Genomic DNA, 21,562 nt, shown 5'->3' with positions numbered 1-21,562 from the left:
TAACTAACAATACTGAGTGCTTAATTCACAAAACCAAAACAATTAACTTATTTCTAGGCATGATACATATTCCATATCCTTTATAGATCTTAGAGGGAGATGTAGAATGCTCAACAGTATGAAAATCCTTTTTAAATCCAGAAAATATGAAAATCTGGTAAAATGACAACATGAGTCTGTTATTAGGCCATATTTTTCTATTATTTAGATGTTTCTTTTCATTGTGAATGAGTTTTCTATTATCTTCTGCAGAGTTTGTTAGATTGTAATCTAAATACACTGAATCATTGTTGCAGAACTATATATGTTAATACTTCTAATACTGTTCAGTTCTACTGAAGAATTAAAGTCAAAATTCTATTATCTAGTGCAGGCAGGTTGAAGAATTCAGCCTTATAACTCTCAAAATATGTATCATTTATTACATTTTATAAACATTAAAAATATTTCCAAGTCTGCTATTGCGTATTATTTCAAAAATTTTATTGACATATAATTTAGGAAAACTAGTAAGAAAGAAATTGCTTATAAAAATGGAGACACATTTAATTTGTACTTTAACTTTATCAGATTGCAGTTATCTCTACTTGTCTAGATATGGGATCAAAATGAGAATCTTAAAGTAGAATGTATTAAGGTTTGAATTTATCAGGATATTGTACTTATCTTAATAAGGTGACAGTTCAGTAGATGAAGAATATAAGTTCACAAAACAAAACAAAAAACACAACCACTTCAGGTTCTCCTGGGAAATGTCTTTCAAGACTTGCAGCGTGTATAGAAGTTTTTTTGTTTTCTTGTTTTTTCATGAAAAATGATATTCAGTATATATGAGAAGAATAAATAAAGGCTGACATATAATTAAAATATCAAATTAATCATTGCCTCAGTTAAACTTGAATATGAGGCACGTATCACAATGATAAATTACAGTACCATAGGCTGACAAATATGGCTTATTTAACAGCACTGTTCTGAAAAAAAATAAATAAACAGAACACTGAAAGATGAAATAGATTTTTTTTTTTTTCTGGAAAAAGAGAGAGACTTTGTTTTCTCAATACTTAAATATTTCTAAAGGGAGAAGAAACAATGTGTTTCTTGTTGGTTTTTAAATTTCCAATAATTATTTTAGCTAATGCTTAAACAAATGAATTTACCTCCATCCATTTTCCCCAGAGGAAAATTATGTACCATTCTCTATGTTACTCTATAATCAGTCAACTTCTTATTTATTCAATTTTTGTTATGTAGCAAGGAAAATGCTCTACCAGGCAGGCAACAAATTTCAAAATTAAGTCCATACTTGAATGTATATACATGAGCTTTTACACTACAAATCAGATGTTATTTTGCAAACATAATAACACCAAATTAAAAAAAAAAAAAAAAAAAAAAAGGGGAGGGGGAAAAGAAATAAAATAAATTGTATTTCACTGTTTTTTGTTTGTTTGTTTGTTTCACGTATTCTTTCTAAAATATGGGGGAAAATTCTTGTCATCAGGAACAATTTTTAACTGTGCTTTTCACGTGTTATTAAAGTGATACAACAGCTGTATGGAGATTTTGAGAGGTGCTAGAGATTAGATATGCAATTCTATATTACACTTTCCACTGTCTACAAGCAGATGTATCTTCCTGGAAAGTGCATTTCTTGCCTGATGCCCAGACTTGTAATTTCAAAGAGCAAAAACTGTTCAGTTTTTAAAACAGTTACCTTGTGCTATTCAATTATGCAGGTTATGATGATACATCCAAGGGAAACTTTAAGGAGAGCAAAAGTTGCTAACAGATTATGAGAAAAAGTGTGAAGAGAATATGAGTCTGTATGGTACTGGTATTCCTCCCTATCTTTCTGATTTGGAGGGAAGTTCCAGCTACAGTCAAGCAAGTGTATTCTTTGTACACAAACATTGTTTCATTGCATGCTTCTTGTGTCTTTAATTATTATCTCCCCTTGTATAAAAAGGTCCTTGATTAGATAATTTAGACATATGTATACCCCCATTTTTTAAGATTCCTTTATGAAGAAGAAATGACTGGCTGTGTGGAAAAGATAAGTGAAAGCGTTTGATCTAAAATAACTTGAATGTAATAAGTCTTTCAGTATAATTTTCCATGACATTCTCACTTAGGAGATGAAGGGGTAAAGTCAGGATTAAAATACTGATCATTTTGAAAATTACTAAGCATAACTGAAAGAAGAAGCTGAATAATCTAGCAGAGAACACTGGGGCCTATACAATCCAACTTCTTCATTAGCAGCCTGTATGCCTCAGAAGGCACTGTATGTAACACTGATGAAAACATTTTGTCAGAGGAAGTAGTGATATGACAAACAACAGTCTAAAACTCAATGGACTGGTGGACTGAAATAATGGAAATCTCATAAAGTTCAGTAACAAAAAAAATGCTATGTCTAGTATGGAGTGAAGTAACTTCATATATCAACTGATGGGAATTGAATAACTGAGATCCCATCAAATAAACACTTAAAGGCAAGCAGATGCTGAAGCTTTGGAAAATTTGAAGGCAGTTATAAAGAAGTAGATGTCAATGGCCACAGATAGCAGCTCGAGAGGTTCTGGCCAGGTGTCAAAGTATTAAATGGTGAGGTTGGTGGCCCTGCATGTGACAGGGGGGTTGGACATTCATGATCCTTGATGTCCCTTCCAACTCTGGCCATTCTGTGATTTTGTGATTCTGTGATTCTGTCAAGAAAGCTTTTTTCCCTGGAGAGTAATGCAACATCAGTACACTCCTCCGAGACACTAAAGAAGCCTCAATGGTTTGCAGGATTCAACTAAAGAAAGTCACAAGTAACATGATTTATCACCAGCGATGTTCTTGCTTCATGCAACCTGGATAAGAAACTTCATGAGCTTTGAGCCAAATTTTCAATGATTCTAAGAAAAAATTGCTCAGGAGAACAAAATGTTTTCAGACTGAGATGTGAATGTAGAAAAGGGCTATTCTTCAAATGCTTATAATTACTACACTTTGCAGAATAGAAAACATGTTTAGTATTAATGACTAACAAAATGATGAAAACACAGAAGAATAGCATGAAAGAATATCATAAAATAATTTATGATCTGGAACAAAACACTTTATGTTAAGACTTAAAAAGACTATAATAAATAGAAAAAATACTCTGAAATACGTAATGTTATTGCAGTATTTAGGAGCCTAGATAAGAACACAGAGATGCTAAAATTAAGGGCCCTGTAACTTTCCAGACCAAGAGCCAGTGACTGGAAGAGTAAAATTGAAGTTTAAAAGTTTACTTTTAAGTGAAGCTTAATAAGTGAAGCTTGACAGGTGACAGGGTGAGGGGAAATGGCCTTAAGTTGCACCACGGTAAGTTTAGGTTGACTATCAGGAAAATCTTTACAGAAAGGGTTGTTAAGCATTGGAATAGGCTCCCCAGGGAGGTGGTTGAGTCGCCATCCCTGGATGTGTTTAAAAGCCATTTGGATGCTGTGCTCAGTGACACGATTTAGTGAAGGGTTGTTGAGGTAGTATGGTTAGGTCATGTTTGGACTTGATCTTATTTACTAAGTTATTTAAAATGTTGCAGATAGTAACCTCACCTTCTCTGTACCAGAAAAACACAGTACTGCCTAATATGCCAATAACTTTCTTGATACATTGTGTGTGTTATATATTCAAGTCAAAACTTGATATATTTCGTTCATGTTTCCTATTTCCTTGAACACCTAACCATTCTACTTCTGTGTCAGATACTGCAAGTAATACATGCAGACCTCTGACCAGACACTGCCATTTTCTGTTCCCCTTTAGTTTCTCAGTACAGTAAGGGTATATTGGATTTTTGTGCATGTGTGTGTGCGATTTCCTAGAAGATGTAACAGATGTTCATATATTCAATCAAAAGGAAGAAACACTGGGACTTTCTATTACCTTGTTCTCCAATGTGTTGAATGGAAGTAAATATTCAAAATTTATATTTCCTTCTTATTTTCATTACATTTTCTTTTTGAAAAATAGGAATTTATATGGCAAATATATATATTTAGATTATTTAAACGGTCTTTATTTTAATTATTCATTTATTCGTGAACTTCTCTATAAGAAACACAAAGAGAACTCAATTACTTCAATTTTTATTAAGGGCTTGTTGAAATAATCTCAGCACATATACCAAAATGTATATGGCAAAATCTAACACCCGCCCCCTCCATTCCCCCCCACCCAAAACAAAAACACCACCCAGACACCTATGGTATCTGCCTGTTAGTAAGCCTGATTAAAGAAAACTGTACAGCTTAAAATCTGTGGCCTTTATGACTCTAACCTGACAACCGCTCTTTCAGAGCTCCTTTTACAAAGATCATTACAGCATAAAACAATAATTACTTGCAATAATACAATTTTTATATGAAATTATTAATGATATTATTATAAGACTTCAGTACTTTAACTAAATCTGAGATTTAGATTATCTATTGCCACTTTATTCTGATATGCAGAATAGCTAAAAATGAATTATGTTATTTATTCACATTTTCTAGATCTACACCAACTGTCAAAATGATTTTTATCATCAACATCCTGTCATGTTTAAGTCCTACTAGTAGGACTACATGCTTTAATAACTCTTTACATCAGCTACCAATTTTTCTTCATATTGATGAAAGAAATGCATGATTGGTTTCTAGAAGTCATTAAATGAAAATTCTATTTTGTTAATAAGCACCATCTGTTCTCTTCTTTCTGGCCTTTCTCTCCCATCATCAATGAAGACAAGATAAATCTTGATATTTTTAACATTGCTCTTGAGCTCATCTATAAAACTTTTCAGCAAAATTCCTAAATTCCTATAGTGCCAATCCAACAGAAACATCAGAACCACTTCATTATTTATAGTGTTTAATAATAATTTATAATTCAGCTTTTACAAGTATTGCAGCAGCACAAAAAAAATAAAAATAAAAATAAAAAAGCAAATGTTATTTGATAATACTATTATAAATATGAAACATATACAGGATATTCTGTTTTCAATATAAAATAATCTATAAAAGAAGTTCTTTTTTTTTTTTCTCATAATCAATAGAAAAGCACAAAAATGCCCTTTACCTTGAAATCAAGTAAAGATTTAAAAACGTTATCATGAAAAATGTTAATGAAGTCAGTAAGTTTACTATGCCAGATACCTGTTAAATAGTTGTAAAATAAACCAGTAAAAACAAAAGAAAGCACTTCTCAAAGCAAAACTTTGTTCACTGAACTCCCTTGCTGTGTGGTACAACATGCTGTTTTCTTTCTTTCTTAGTAGCTGTGTTTTCCCTCCCTAGACACAAAGAGCAAAGCTGTCTTTATTTCTCAGGACAACTGAGACAACTGGGACGTCAAACGGTTCAGAAACCAAAATATTCTTACAAAAATATATAAAGAGCAAACCTACACCATAACTTAACTTAAATGATCAAATGGATGATTAATTGTAGCATTTCTCCTCCATACATCAATGCCCACACATAGATCTTGGAAGCTACTAGGAAAAAAATAAAAGATAGAGATGCTAGCATGCTCTCTAGGAAACAACAACAATAACAACAAAAATTAAAAAATTGAAAAATTAAAAAATGCAAAAAATAAAAATAAATAGAAGCAGTTGACCTGTATAACCCTCAGTCCTCACTCCACCTAGCAAAGCTGCATGACTAGTCAGCGATGAAATGCTGAAACACAGAGCTGGAAATTATGGTAGCTCAAGTATTTTTCTTAAAAGTTCTTTATTTTTCAATGTACTTCACCAATTTTTGTCATTACTTTAAGTGAAGTATTTTTGTTTTTAGTAACCTCTTTCACATTTTTCTCATTCCATCTCTTTTTTTTTCCCCTGAGTTATTGTGCTGTATAAGGTATATTCCTCTGATGTGTTTGTTTTTTTTTTCCCCTCAAATCATTGAGAAAATGAACTTAAAGTAGTAAATGCACAATGGTACCAAAGCTATCCAAACATTTCACTTGACATGGAAGAAAGAAAGACAGGAGGGAAAGGTGGAGGAAAAAGAGTGAGGATTAAGACTGAGGCTTATGGAAGCTAGAGGTCAGAACGTGTTTTTCAGTGGTCTACTGTAAACTCAATTTGACTGGAGACATATGATGGCTGACTCCATTGCTTCTGTGATTTATATCATTTTATATGTTTGCATTAACTTTTCTATTCCCTTGAGAAAAAGTTCTCTTATGCCAAGAATGTCCACAGTAGATCCATGAATTCTGTAGTCTCTGTCAAATGTCAACTTTCAGCTCAACTGAAATTTTGCCAAGGATGATGGTGGATCAGAGAAAGAGATGTTGGCAGGACCTTTTCACTCTATTTCTTTGTTTTCAAGATAGTAAAAAATCTGATTTCTTTATGTGCTTCATTTTAAAACATTTCAAAGGAAAACATTTTAAATGATCACTGATTGTGAAAGGTATATTCCTTCTTTTTCATCTTATATCTGGATATGCTCCCTTCAAAGTTACGCTTTGATTGCTCATGTTTCCCTCTCACGCCATCTCTGACTATGATTTCACTTCATTGCATTGATGGGTTGCTAATCATTTCTGTCTTAGGTTTCAAATTGCATATCCATAATGAAGCACTTAAGTGTGTGGCCTGATATTTAGGAGTACTGTGTGTGCAGATGTTTCATCACGAAGCTAACAAGCAGCTAGTGGGCAATCAAAATTGTTGAAAATTGAATGCTAGGTAGAACCAGATTTGAAAATGTTGATTGCAGGGTTATACACATTCAAAAAGAGTACAAGAACAGAAATGGAGATTGCTCTGAAGTAATTATCATTTAAATACATCTATTCTCTCATGTCAAGGAATAGGGCATGAAATGAATGTAACATAATAAGCTTTCATTTCCTTGCTAACTGCGTGTAAAGATAGGTAGCCTCACATGAAGTCAGAAAAACAGGAAGAGAAAGAAGAAAAAATATCTGCCTTAGTGCAGCTCTCAAAGAAGTAGGTCTAGCCATAGGAGAGGTGAATTAGAACTTTCATGCCTAGCTTTATTGATTTTGGTATTGCTGACTTTATGGAACAAAACATCAGATTAAAAATATAGTCAAACATCAAATTAAAGGTAACACATTTATATTTTGTTCTAAAATACTGACTTCTGTGATTGAATGTAATATTTATTCATACTTGTCAGTGATTTGGGAGCTAGATTTCTATTAATCATCATGACATTTTTGGCCTAGAAAGGAACTATGTGAGGAGTTAGTTGTCTGTGCAGTCATTGCTGATCCTGCATTTTAGTTTTAAATGTTTTCTGTCATAACTGAAATACCCTTTTTGCTAGTACTGACCTTTTTGCAAAAATCATATGGGAGAAGCAGATGACACTACATAGAGTGAAGTTAAATTTGACTATTTATGGCAACAGATCACTGATAAAAATTACTGCACATTTTCTAATTCGCATAAAAAGGGTGTATGCTAAATTTTGCATAGTAAATATTTCATAATAATTACATTTATAGAAAACATTTTTTCTAATCACATTGTTGGAAAACAAAGTTACTGACAATCAAAAAATGAACAAACCATGAAGTAGCTATAATCCAGCCAAATCTGGTCACACACAGATTAAATTTCTACTTTGTATACTATATTCTACCTTGTCTGCAAACTGGAAAAATTGTCCTTTCTGATATTTTCCTAGCTATCAGTGTGTGATTCAGATATTTATGATCCAAGAGATTAATTCTCTATTACCGATAGGTGAAGGAGGGTTCAACAATAGCCTCAAAGCATTTCCAGTAAGTTCACTTCAGCTCCTGGATTGCCAACAAATACACTTAACCAAAGCAGAAAGATATCTTTTCATGAATTAATTTTAAAAAAGATAGGAAAACAATAAATATAATGAAAATATGTTACAGTTTATAGCCTCAGTGCCAGAAAATTATAAAAACTGCATGGATCATATATTCCAGCTCTTCAAACATGTTTAAAATGAGATAGATCATAAACAAGATATTTTCTTGAATATGCATACAGTACTATGAACTTTCACATTTCAGTAACACATATAAGTCTGTGTGGCCTGATGGCATGCATACCACGATGTTGAAGGAATTGGTTTGGTAATTGTCAAGCCACTCTTCATCATATTAGAAAAGTAATGGCTGTCAGGTGAATTCTTCAGTGACTGGAAAAATGGAAATATCACTCCCATTTTTAAGAAAGGTACAAATGAAACTGCAGACTGGTGAGCTTCACCTCTGTGCTGGGAAAGATCATGGAACAGATCCTCTTGGAGGCTATGTTAAGATGCGTGCATGACAAGGAGGTGATCTGAGGCAGACAGTAAGGCTTCACCAAGAAACAGACTGCTCCTAAGAAAAATGGTGAACTTTTATGATGGAGTTATTGCAACAGTTGACAACAGAAAACCTTCTGATGCCATACCTGTGGACTTCTGCAGGGCCTTTGATATGATCCCATAAAATATCTCTAAATTGGAGAGGTATGGATTTGAACAGTTAAGAGAGATTAGGAATTTGTTGGATGGCCACATCCAAAGACTTGCAGTCAATAGCTCCATATTCAGATAGAGGCCAGTGGCAACTAGTGTCCCTTAAGAGTATGCCTTGAGACCACTTCCCTTTAACATCTTTATCAATTACATAGACAACGGGATTGGGTGTGCCCTCAGCAAGTTTGCAGATGACACCAAGCTGAGTGATGCTGTTGATGTGACAGAAGGAAGGGTTGTCATACAAAGGGAGCTGGATAAGCTTGAAAAGTGACTTCATGTGAACTAAATGAGATTCAACTTGGACAAGAGCAAGATGTTATGCTTGGATCAGAGCAATCCCAGATATATGAACAGACTGAAACAAGAACTCATTGTCAGCAGCCCTGCAGAGATGGACTTCAAGATGAAATTCTTGCCATACGCTAATGCCTGCATTAAAAATAGTGTGGCCAGCAAGAGGAGGGAGGTGGTCATCTCCCTCTACTCAGCACTGGTGAGGCTGCACCTCGAGTATTGTGTTCAGTTTTGGGGCCCCTCACTACAGGAAAGACATTGAGCATGTACAGAGAAGAGCAACAAAACTGGTGAGGGTTCTGGAGCGCAAGTCTTATGAAGAGCAGCTGAGGGAGCTGGAATTGTTTAGTCTGGAGAAGAAGAGGCTCAGGGGAGACCTCATTGCACTCTGCAACTTCCTGAAGGGAGGTTGTGGTGAACAGGGGTTTGGCCTCTTCTCCCAGGCAACGAACAGGACCTGGGGAAATGGCCAGAGGAGGTTTAGGTTGGACATGAGGAAAAACTTTTTGTCTCAGAGAGTGGTCAGGCATTGGAATGGCTGCCCAAGGAGGTGGCGGAGTCACCATCCCTGGCAGGATTCAAGAGGTGTCTGGATGAGGAACTGTGAGATGTGGTTTAGTAGCTTGTGGTAGCAGTGGTAATGAGAAGCCGGTTGGACTAGATGATCTAATATGTTGTTTCCAACCTTGTGATTCTATGATTCTATGATTTTATGATTCTATGATTCAGTATGCATTTGTTGCCCAGAAGAACTAGTGTATCCTGGGCTGCATCAAAAGAGAAAGGGAGGTGCAACAGGGAGAAAGAGAGTGATTGCCCTCCTCTGCTCTCCCATTGTGAGGCCCTATATCGAGTACTGCATGCAGGTCTGGTGTCCCCAGCACAGGAATTATGTGAGACCATTAGAGTATGTCCAATGGAGGACCACCAAAATGATCAGAGGGCTGGAGCAACTCACCTGTGAAGAAAGGTTGAAGGAGCTGAAATTGTTGAACCTGAAGAAGTTAAGGCTCTGGGAATACCTCACTGCAGTATTTAAAAGGAGCTTTTAAACAAGATGGAGACCAACTTTTACATGAGAAGATAGTGATAGAACAAGCAGGGATGGTTTTAAATTAAAATGGGGGGAGATTTGGATTAGATGTTAGGAAGAAATACTTTGCATGGAGTTTGGTAAGGCACTGGTACAGATTGCCTTTCCCTGGAGGTATTGAAGGTCAGGTTGAATGGGGCCCTAGGCAACTTGATCTAGTAAGTAGCATCTCTGGCCATGGCTAGTGTGTTGGAAATAGATGACCCTTAAGGTAATTTCTGAATCGAATCATTCTAATATTGATTCTATGATGAGTGAAAGTTCTTTTTAGATTTTTGATTAAAGTCTACAAATTTCTGTGACTGCATAAGTGGTAAACAAAACTTGAATAAAGTTATGCATGTGTGTTTACATAAGCTTATTTAATTTGTTTAGAATATCTTACCTTCATAGTAAACTTTGAACCCATGAGCACTAACTGCAAAGTCACTTGTCAAGCGCAGTGAGAACACAGATTTTGTACTTGTCACAGGTGGAGGAAGATGAAATCCTGTTAACCTACAAAACAAAATAATACAAATCACAGTTAATTGAAAAATAAAACTATGTTACAGGATGTTTTTCATTTCATCACTGAAACCAACTTAAAACTACGTATTTTAATTACTTGAGAAAATATGAGTTTTCAGGGGTTTTCATGTACAATAAACCGGCAAGTACATTGGCTTGAGAAAAATGTGCTTGGAAGAGGTGATGGTAAGATATAGATAAAAACTGGACTTTAAAAAAAGATCTGGGTTATCAGTGGACCAACAAAAAAAAAGACAATCCATTTTGTTTAGGATTTTGTTCAAACTTTTATTGAATTATTTATTTTACAGAGACTTATGTTTGAAGCGTAGTGGTACGATGAAAAATAACTGGGCCGTGATTCATAAAGAAAGATCTTTTGAAGTGAATTACAGGCTTACTAGGACGTTGATGATTTAGCAGTGTTCTGGTTGCTGTTCTTGTTTTTGCTTGTTTCTTTTTAAATTAAATCCACTATATGTGAGATACAAATAAAAAGACATTTGTGTAATAGTGCTGCTTATATGCACTACTAATAGCCAAATCTACAAATTCTTTTTGTTTGATGTACTTATGACAGCATTTATTTTTTTAAAATGACTTAGAAATTATAGAAAAATATACTATTCATGGTTCACATCAGGACAACAAATCCTACAGTATTTTCCAGTCAAAGAGAGAGTTAAACAATTTTGTTATGTAAGCTCACCAGCAAAATATGGACACACTTTTAGAGCCCAGTTTGTTTTGTATTGCAAATTGTGTAGCAGCTTAGGCTGATTTTTTAAATTAATTTTTATCATTAAATTGTTTTCAAGTATTTGTAGCTGAACACAATCATTCATTATTTTTGATTACTGTCATGACAGTTATGAAAGACAAATAATAACATAATTTAACTCACAGCATGATTATAAAAATTAGAAAAATATAATAAAAGTAGAAATTATGTTTCAAGAGAGGTATATACAAATCTATATATGTCTAATATCATTAGTGCATATATCCAGAATTCTGCAGTTGGTTTTGCCATATTTTCATTAAAACAAGACCAGCTGAAATAACTTTTGTTAAAAATGGTACAGACTTCTTTAATTTTATTGATATACTGAAATTTACATGATATATGCAGTTCTTTACTTGTGGTTTAGTGGATATAAAATGAGAATTTTAATAAATAAGAATTAAAAACATTCTTCTATAATATCACAATAAGCTACCACAAATTTTCAAAAAGAAATTTAACATATTCTGCTCAAACAATTGAATTCATTTATTAGTGTGATAATCTGAGTATTCCTCATTGTGTACTGCTGCTCATGACCTCAGGGTTTAAGTTTCATTTCTATGTAAAGTTCTACAAAAAGTCATAAACATTAGCTAGAATGATTTTCTTTCCCATTTAAAATGAAATATAACAAGTCCATGATAAGTCCATAATAAGACAAAGGTATCAGTGAAACAGTAAAATGCCTATTTTTATATGTCTTATTGTCACTTATTTATTTAGAGCAGATGCTACTAGCTGGTTACCTGTAAGAAAGTGCCCTGATAAAAGTAACCTCTTGATGGAACACATAGAAAAGTAGCTGATGTCATCCATATATTAACAACACTTCAAATTTCCTCTAGTAGATGAAAGATTCTGATTGGTGATGATTTTCCTCCCTGTCCCTCCTCTCTCCCTCCTTCTTTCTTGCCTCCCCTCCCTTCCCTTATCTCTACATCAATTTTATCTCATGTTCCATTTGCGTACTTTATTTCATTTATATAAATATTTTATTCAAACTCGAAATACCTAATGAAGTGAAACAGCTGGAGACCAGGCAATATTTCTTAGGGATTCAAAATACACATACATCTTGTGCACACTGCAATCACTTTTTTATGTTCTACTACTTTAGCATAAACAAACAAACAAACAAACAAACATCCTAGGGCAGATATGCATTTATTTTTTATTTTTAGTTCTTATGCTCTTTACATGTTTGATTCTAGAAGATGTTCATTCAGTATTTTCTCAAATATATAATAAAATTCCAAAAGTAACTTATACTGACTCCTGTGGTAATGGCATCTAAGGTACTATCCCTACAAAGAGTTTGAGAAGAAAATACGTCTTTATGTCTCAACTCTAAAAAAAAACAAATTAAATTTGGAATAGTATCCAGTTGTAGATTTGATTGGAACATTTGATCAAACTGTTGCAGAATGAAAGTAATTCAATGAAAGTACAAATGAAAGTAATAAAAGTCTGCAAATGTATAGACTGGGATTCTATAGCATGGAATTCATGCATGATTATATTGAAGTTTATTTTGTTCCTACTGGTATTTTCTCAAGCTTGACTGGTTCTTTATGCTGATAGGAAATGAATGCATTATGTCAATACCAAGTAGACTTTGAAGTTGTGAATTGGAAATATGAAATTATCTGGGTGATAATATGAAATATCTGGTTGAGTCAATAGACTCTTTCGGAAGTACAGAAAAAAAGGTGAGAGACTGCTTCATTCAGATCTTCTACGTTAGAAAAAAATCAGATGTTCTTCCAAACAACATTTAAAATGTAGAAATTCTGAAACTTCAGTAGTAAAAGTGGTGAAATTTAGTATATCATATGAAGACATAAAATGTATTTAGGTTTTAGATAGTATTTGCATGGAAATTATGACATTTTGTAAAATAATTTCAGTAACATGAATCTGGCACTGCTTTTGCAATCATTCCACTGTAAAGAACAGATATATTTACTTAACTGAGAGCCAGAGAAAAGAAAGAGTACATGAGATATGTTTAGATTCATGTATAAAGTGCCCCAAATTGACCCAAGACAAAGGAGAAAAAAATCATCACCATCACACACTTTGGCAAAGAATTCATTCTGCTGGTTATTCATCATAACTAGCACCTGGAACAACTTCCATCTTTCTGATGTAAAGCAAAGCAGCTGAGAATCCAAAGAGACATCAAAAAGGTGAGAAAAAATGAATAAAAGAGAAAAGGTGTAGAAAAGAGGAATTTTTGCACAATTTTAAATGTACTGTCAATTAGGTTTGGGTTTGTTTTTTTTTTCTTTCTGTATTTATTACTATTTTGAAAGGAATCTGTATACTTTACTGTATACTGTACAGTACTGTATTACATTACTGTATACTGTAATGTGGAATGTCAAACTGAAGACTGCGAAACACTGTCTTAGGCCTGCAGGAACTTGTAAGTATTCTGTTCACTGTTAATATCCTGGATGCAAACAAGACCATGTTAATAGTGTATGAATGTTTTGGTTGTTGCTGAGTGATGTGAGCACACCCAAGGTCAGGACAAGGCTCTCAGTAGAGAATAGACTTTGCCTTTATGTGCAGATGCAGGGAGCAGGGCAGAACCAGGACTGGTGACCTGAACTAGGCTGGGATTATTCCATACCCTGTGATGTCATGAGGAAGGCCATAAGACTGGGAAGAATTGACAGATGTCAGCTGTTTCTCTGGGATTGCTGGACATCAATTGGCACATTGTGGGAAGTTGTCAATGAGGCATCAGTCTGTAGACAGCTGTATTTTCAGCTGGGCATGAATTGGCTGGTGGCAAATAATTGAACTGCAGATCTACCTTTCTACATGTATATATATAATTATCATCACATTTTTGTTTCCATTTTTCTTTGTATCTTAGCAAGTAATTTTTTATCTCAGTCCTCAAATGCTTAGCTTCTTGCTGCATTAAGACAAAATGGTTAATTAAAATATAAAAAATATAAGAAAGTATGATTGAGTTTGAATATTTAAGAAAATCTGCAGTAATACTTTTTCTTTCAATCAATAAGAAAAAATTATATGATTATTTCAAACATTTCATTTTCAGATATATTTAATGGAAAAAATATGGCATGTAACTTCATATTAATATATTTCTGCACATTATAGATTCACAAAATATATCCATACAAGCGTTAAATAGTTGAACATCTGTTTTCTTGTTCTTCTTTTTAAAATGAATTTTCATAAACCAATAGACCCTTACTCCAAACGTAATTATATTCTCTCTCTTTCTCAGATTTCTGGTTCCAAAGTCTAAGTTTCTTACTGGAAATTCTGAAATTTCATCACTGATTTGTTTTCTACCTATTTGGTAATTCTTGAGATAAACCTGTAGTTATTTATCAGGTGAAATGTTAGTTGCATGCAAAGTAGCTAAAGTTCTTAAGGGAAGACACAAGCCCTTAGGGAAAGACAAGCTCTCACATATAGTATCAAATTAAGGCAATATTTTCATAACTGTAAAGTTAAAATGATGGAAAACAGTACTGAATTTTTCATACAGAGAAACACCTTGATAAACTGCTTACTTGAGTGTTAGTGTGGTATATCAGATAATTGCTGTTCAACAAAATAATGATTATCCTTTTAAATATGCAATTTTAAAACTTTTCCTCCCTAGATCCACACTTTTAGCTTATTTACGGTTCATTACTGACTTTCAAATGTAGTTCATTTTGGATATTTCATTTAAAATTGGATAAGGCAAGGATATTCGCATCTTTAAGTCATAGAATATTAGAATTATTTAGGTTGGAAAAGACCCATGATCTCGTTAAGTCCAACAATTACTTAGAACTATGAAGACCACGGTGTCCCTAAGTGTCACATCCATATATCTCTTAAATGACTCCGGGAAGCTAACACTTGCCTGGGCAGTTCTGGACTAAAGGACTGAGCTAATTTCTGAGCTAATGTGGGAAGTATAAGAAATGTTTGGCACTGATGTTTATAAAATAATACAGAAACATAAAATATATCAACTTATTATAACTTCGCAAAATTAGTTCTTTATAAACTATGAATTTTAAGTTTTGTATACACCAGTCTTTCAATTTATCATCCCAGACTCTGACTGTCAAATTAAAATTAAATATTTCCCCACTGACCTCTAGTTACCCTCTTTCATGATAGTGTGAAATCTTGCATTTGTTTCATTCTGGCTTGTAGCCTTGTATATTTTCTTCCATGGTAATTTATCGTAGATAAACATATCTTATGTATGAACACTAAACTGAGCATATACTAGTAGAAAGTTGCAAAAGCACAGAATACTAAATATTTAAGGAGAATTAGTAGTTAATCATAAGGGAAAAAACAGGAAATTCGAGGAAATATGCTTTTAAAAATTGAAGCATGCATGTTGCCATTAAGATCTTTGATATCTATGGCATTAAATACATTGTTTAAACATCCATGATGATTTTATATTCATGAAGGAGTTAAGAAATTAAATTACTTTAAAAAATAACATATCTGGAAATGTTATCTAAGAGTATATCTCTGGTTTTGTGTAAGAACCTCCAATTTCTAAGAAGCTCAGAAAGTATTAGCTTAATACTTCTAATTCCCTGAAATTGAATGGTCCGTATCTCACACACAAGGCTGTACAGGTCTTTCAATGTCATAATGCTGGGTTTTGATATCAGCATAATTCTTGAGATTCAATACTAGCCATTGTAGCCTCTTTTACCCTGTGTTCACTGTAAACTGTAATGAAAGCTACAAGAGAAAGAAGCAGATTTTTTCCAGACTTATTTTGGATTTTCCATGCAATTTAAAACTTTAATTTAATCTTATTATTTACATACATAGAAAAGTTGTCCAACTAAAACTATAAAATAGCATAGGAAAGTAACTGCAAAAAATATTGGCTTAATATCCCAAAATATTAATTACACAACAAAGAAAAACAGGGTAATTCAGCTTGGAAGAGACCTCAGGAGGGCTCTAATCCAGCCTCTTACACAAAGTAAGGTCAGCTCTGAGGCATCAGGTTGTTGAGGGCTGTATTCAGCTGAATGTTGTAAAATCTGAGGATGAAGATCCCAGCCTCTCTAGGAAATTTGACCCTTAATAGTCTATAAAATATACTATGTCCGATTCAAATTCTTCTGTCTACTAGCAGCCTCTTTCCCATGATATATGTGATCTTAAATACAAGACTACTTTGTAACTTTATACACTTATTGCCACAGTATACCAAAGTAGGAAAGTACTCTTCTTCATGGTTAAGGAACAGAGGACAAGAAAAAAGACGCCAAGATTCAGACTTGCAAAATCCCAAGTCTCCATACGGAGAAAGCTCTTTGTCACAGTCTTTAATCTAAAGAAAGTAGAAATTGGAGACTAGAGGGGAACAAAACAAAGCTCAGAAGAAAATATTAAGGCAATGCAGAGAACGCAGAGAAACACAATCTCTAACATGACAATATGCATGCAAGGAAGTTTGAAGGTGAAGCGGTGAAGGTGATAGATTTCAGTACATAGCTTCTAATAAGAATGAATGGAGTTTATTCTTTACCAAAGTAAAAATTAATAATTTTGCAAAGCTATAAACCTTTGTTAGCACATGCTGCTATTTATATACTGTACAGAACTTACAGACCTATTTCTATATTTGCACAGACTTCTTAGTATTCTTAATTTCCACTATATGTTTGGGGTGCATTTTTTATTTATTTACTTATTATTTAAATAAAGGAATGGTAAAAATGATGTTCAGTCCTAACAAAAACAAACAAACAAATAAATAAATAATAAAAAAAATAAAATGAAATCAAATAATTTTTGAGAGCAAAGAACTACTGCTTATATTATGCATATACATTTAAATATGTAATTATTTGAGACTCTCTTAGGCAATATGGGCAATCAAATCAGCAGTATTTTCACAATGACGTAATTCTGATTTTTCTAATAACTATCAGAGCTAAATTAGTTTTAATTTAACTGTTTGATGTGGACTTTTCATACACATATTCTTGGATCTATCTATGCACCCATGACATTCCAAGTTTTCATCATAACAGGCTGAACCTAAATAGCAGGTTCCAAGAACATCACAGGCAAAAATGTCAAGGAGCAACAGTCCCTAATCTAAGACAGGTTCAAATATGCTCCAAAGGACTTCTGATGGATTGCATCATGATGGAAATAAAATCACAGCTCACATTTTTAGTGAATTTTGGATACAGAAATAATGACTTACCCTTTTGCATTTTTGGCAGATTTGTTTAACTATTTTTCCATCAATGTATTAGAAAGTAAAGTAGTCTCAAACAACTGAAATTGCAATATGTTCATTTCTAATCCTTCATACTCCAAACCTTTTCTATTGTCTCAATATTCATTCTTCAGTAATACTCAAATAATCAAAGATCGTACTCTTGGATAGCATTCTGCTATACTTTTAGAAAATAACTATTATAATTTAAAAAGCTATCCATCTCTACATAATAATTAAAAAAATCCCATGAAATTTGAGTGAAAAATGTCAATTTTACTTGTTGAAGTAGTTTACCAATTCAAAAGTTATTAATCCAAAAATTATTTATCAAAGCAATTCAAAATGAGCTGAAACAGTAGTTAATAACCAAGCAGTACATCAATGAAAGAATTGCTGGTTGTAGAAGGGACAAAAAATCTTGTGATTCAAGAAAAAATTCTAGCTAATTTGCTTGATTTTTATTGTAACTAATTTGAGACTCACTCTGTAATTTGTGTGTTCTACATGGGCATTTGTTTCATGTTTAAGCTTTTGGTAGCAGTAGAGTCTCTGGGAAAAGAAGCTATTGTCTGACAGCTGGTTCCAACCATTTCCAGCAGCTTCCATCTGGAAGACACCAGGTAGTGGTGCCTCTGGGAAAGCAAATTTTCAAAAGGGTAATATGCTGATAGGCAGCACGAGGTTTCAGGAAAAAAAAATAAATTACTGTAGTTTAACCTCGCAGGCAGCTAAGTATCACACAGACATTCATTCACTGTTCTCCCTCCCAGAGGGATGGGGACAGAATTAAAAACACAAAGTAGAACTCATAATCTGAGATAAAAACTATTTACCCAAACAGAAAAGGAAGAGAAAAAATAATAGTAATGGTAATAATTCATGATAATCATATAAATATACATAGTGAAATTGCTTACCACCATCTGATCAATGCCCAGGCAGACCCTAAGCAGGGGCTGGTTTCCCCAGCCAACTCTCCACAGTTTCATAATTTTTACATAATCATATATGATGTGGAATATTTCTTTGGCCAGTTTAGGTCTGTTATCCTGATTCTATCCCTTCTCAGTTCCTAGTTTCCTCTGGACTCTCTCACTCCCCTCAGTTTGAGAAGCTGAAATGTTCTTGGCTCTGTACTGCACTACTGAGGAATAACTAAAATATTGTGATGTTGTCAACATTGTTTTTCTCCTAAAGTCAGAACATAGCACCATACCAGACACGACAAAGAAAATCAATTATTTCCCAATGAATCCAGAAGAGGAAAAAATGTGGGAAGTGGCTCTACAAATGCCAGTGTGAGAAAAGAATGAGGGTAAGAAAGTACTTCAGACACTGAAGCAGATTTTACAGTCTGTGGAGATCATAGTGGTACAAATATCTACACTGTGGCCCAAGGCGGACCCAGAGTGGAGTAAGGGAAATTATGAGCCGGAAGGAGAAGTAGAGCAGAGTTATCAACCAACCACTGCTCTTTCCCCATCCTTCCTGCACCACTCAGGGTAGGGGATGATAGAGGAGATAAGAAATAATGAGTGTAGTTGAGCCAACAAAGTGTGGGATAGGGAACATGTGTTAAATTTATCTTTGTTTCTTGCCATCCATAATTTATAAAAGAATTCCAATTCAGATGTGAATAGGAGAAGCCCCTGTGTTTTTATATGCCTATTCAATCAGTTTAAAACAAGTAAACATTTGCCTTAATAGCATATAAAATAAACAAAATAGAGCAGAAAGGTCTAACAGTGCTCAAGTTTAAATCTCACTCAAAATGTTAATAGAAATGCATTCAAAAATTCACTGACAAATCAACATATGATTTATGAAGTAATTAATTTTTGTGAAAATGACACTTTTTCCCTGACAAAATGCAAAACTATTCATGTAATGATCACAGGGCAAAGATTAAGATTTTTAATTGAGCAGCTGCTTTTAACTAAACAATAAATTACTCGTGAGGTTTTGGCTTGATCATTATTTTCTTCACAAATTAAATTTCTAAAACCTCCCAGTATCCATTACTAATGTGAAACTTTAATTAGACAGTTCTTCACTCATTTTTAGCATCATAAATAAAAGAAGATTTAAAAATAATTATTTTTCTTATAACAGTAAATTTAATTTAACACATCAAAAATAGCCAGAAAATTTTCAAATTTTAAGTGAGAGAGCCATATCTCACTACCATATGAAACAATTTTTAAAAATCCCTGTGGTAAAAATTCAGCTGGTTATTGGATAGGGAAAGTTATCAGAATAAAACATATTTCAAGAATTACTTCTACAGCTATCAAAAATATTCGGGGTCCTTAAAGTAACATTATTATTATTATTATTATTATTATTATTATTATTACTATTTTAAATAGTGAAGTACATGTTGCTTATTTTAAGCCTCTAGCTGAAACATGATAATGTTATAGTGTACTCTCCTCCTAAAGATGTGTTAGGATGAATGCTACAGTACTGATCTTGGAGCTTTCTAAGCATCAGAAGAGGGAATTCTGTTTCTTCCATGTTACTCATGGTTCTATCATTGACTTCACAGTTCTTTGAACACTTTTGTCTGAAATGATTCATCTAACCAAACTAGTGAAGAACTTAAAAATTTAAAAATAAATCCAAGTCAAATCAGTTAGCAAAGGGAAGCATATATACAAAGGTGTGTCCAATGAGTGACAGAATCAAAGGAAAAGATCACTCGGCCAAAGTCAAAGGAAAATAGGAGAAAGATTTGCTTCTTTAAGTGATAGCAAGTTTTTAAATGAGTTGAATTATCTTTTGTAACTTTAACTTAACTTGTGAAAATATCAAAATAGTAGAAGGAGAGATGCCATATTTTAGTTATCACCACTGTATGTACTGGGAATGTCCAGAGCATCTTCAAATTCTACAAGAGCTTTGAAATTTATCTATGAAACAATGCCTGTGACATTATTGTCATCATGTTATTGCCGTTCTGGTAAAAAGTTAACATTGTAGTAGGGAAGGCAGGTGAAGGAGGGAAAGGTATCTGCATCCAGTTCTCAACTGCATGTGGTTCAGAATCTGTGATTTTATATGGAAAAATTCACTTTCTTTAAATATAGAGACATCATTGCATAACAACAACAACTAGAATAAATCACTTCAGAGATGGAGATTCTTAGCTACTAAAAAGCCATAGCAAACTTTTCACATTTCTACAGTTTATAACAGGAAGGTTAAAGCAGTTTTAAAGAAAATACATATTGAATTAAAATTGAAAATGAGAGTCCTTCCCTGGGAGAAAAAAATAAAAATATAAAATTCAGACTTAGAAAATGCGGTTTTTCATTTCCCTAATCTCTTTTCAACACAGACTATCGGCACAGGTAGACAATTTGTTTTTCTATCCTCACAAAAATAAAAGGCAGATTTTCTAGGAAATGTGAAAGTCTCCTCTCAGCATAGTTAAGTTTCAGATTTTCAAATAAAATTACAGTAAGTATGATTTTAAAACTGTACTCTTTTCAGACCATTCCTATGATATGATGGGAATAGGAATAAATAGTAATGATAAGTGGAATTATTTCTTACAGAAAAGACAACAAACCACTTAAATCTAGTATAAACAGAAAAAAAAGTCAGGCAAGTAATTTTAACCTGTACACATCTGAAATTCTAAGTCTTTCTTCAATTTATTTCAGAACTCCTTGTGTAATCACTGGATAACTTCACAATCATCTCCATGGGCTTTGAGTCTCATCTTTAGTTCCTTTACAGTTCAGTTCTATATATTTCCATTAAAATAAGAGGTATCTATAATCACTGGGTAATTGATACCAGTCTTCCTACTTTAATATACATAAAGGGCCCCTGAAAAATGTAACTCGTCTGAGACAAACTTGTTAGCATGTAGAAGTACAAAGCTTTTTAGTTATATAGATACTTTTTTCTAATAAATGATAAACATAGGTAGTCATTCCAAAAGTCATTAGTGTTGGAACAAAAGGTAGTTTACCCATGACAACAATAAAAGCACAAGTAGAATATTATTCTCAATTTCCTGTATAGCTTGACAATATAGTTCATAACACCATTCTGTGATGAATAAATTGCTCAGTGTACTACCATTGTTC

At 33.4% G+C, this 21,562-nt stretch overlaps 1 protein-coding gene across 5 annotated transcripts in view; it reads right to left on the bottom strand.

Moving 5' to 3' along the window:
- The window catches only part of CSMD3 (CUB and Sushi multiple domains 3), a 528,421-nt gene that overhangs the window by 419,793 nt on the left and 87,066 nt on the right, over nt 1-21,562 (bottom strand). For all 5 annotated transcript variants that reach the window (XM_048939546.1, XM_048939547.1, XM_048939548.1 and 2 more), the window contains exon 3: nt 10,292-10,404. In XM_048939546.1, coding sequence (XP_048795503.1) covers nt 10,292-10,404 — 113 coding nt within the window. The remainder of the gene's footprint in view (nt 1-10,291; nt 10,405-21,562) is intronic.

Source organism: Lagopus muta, chromosome 3 (assembly GCF_023343835.1).
Source record: "Lagopus muta isolate bLagMut1 chromosome 3, bLagMut1 primary, whole genome shotgun sequence".
NCBI classification, from domain to species: domain Eukaryota; kingdom Metazoa; phylum Chordata; class Aves; order Galliformes; family Phasianidae; genus Lagopus; species Lagopus muta.
This window is presented reverse-complemented; position numbering and strand designations above follow the sequence as displayed.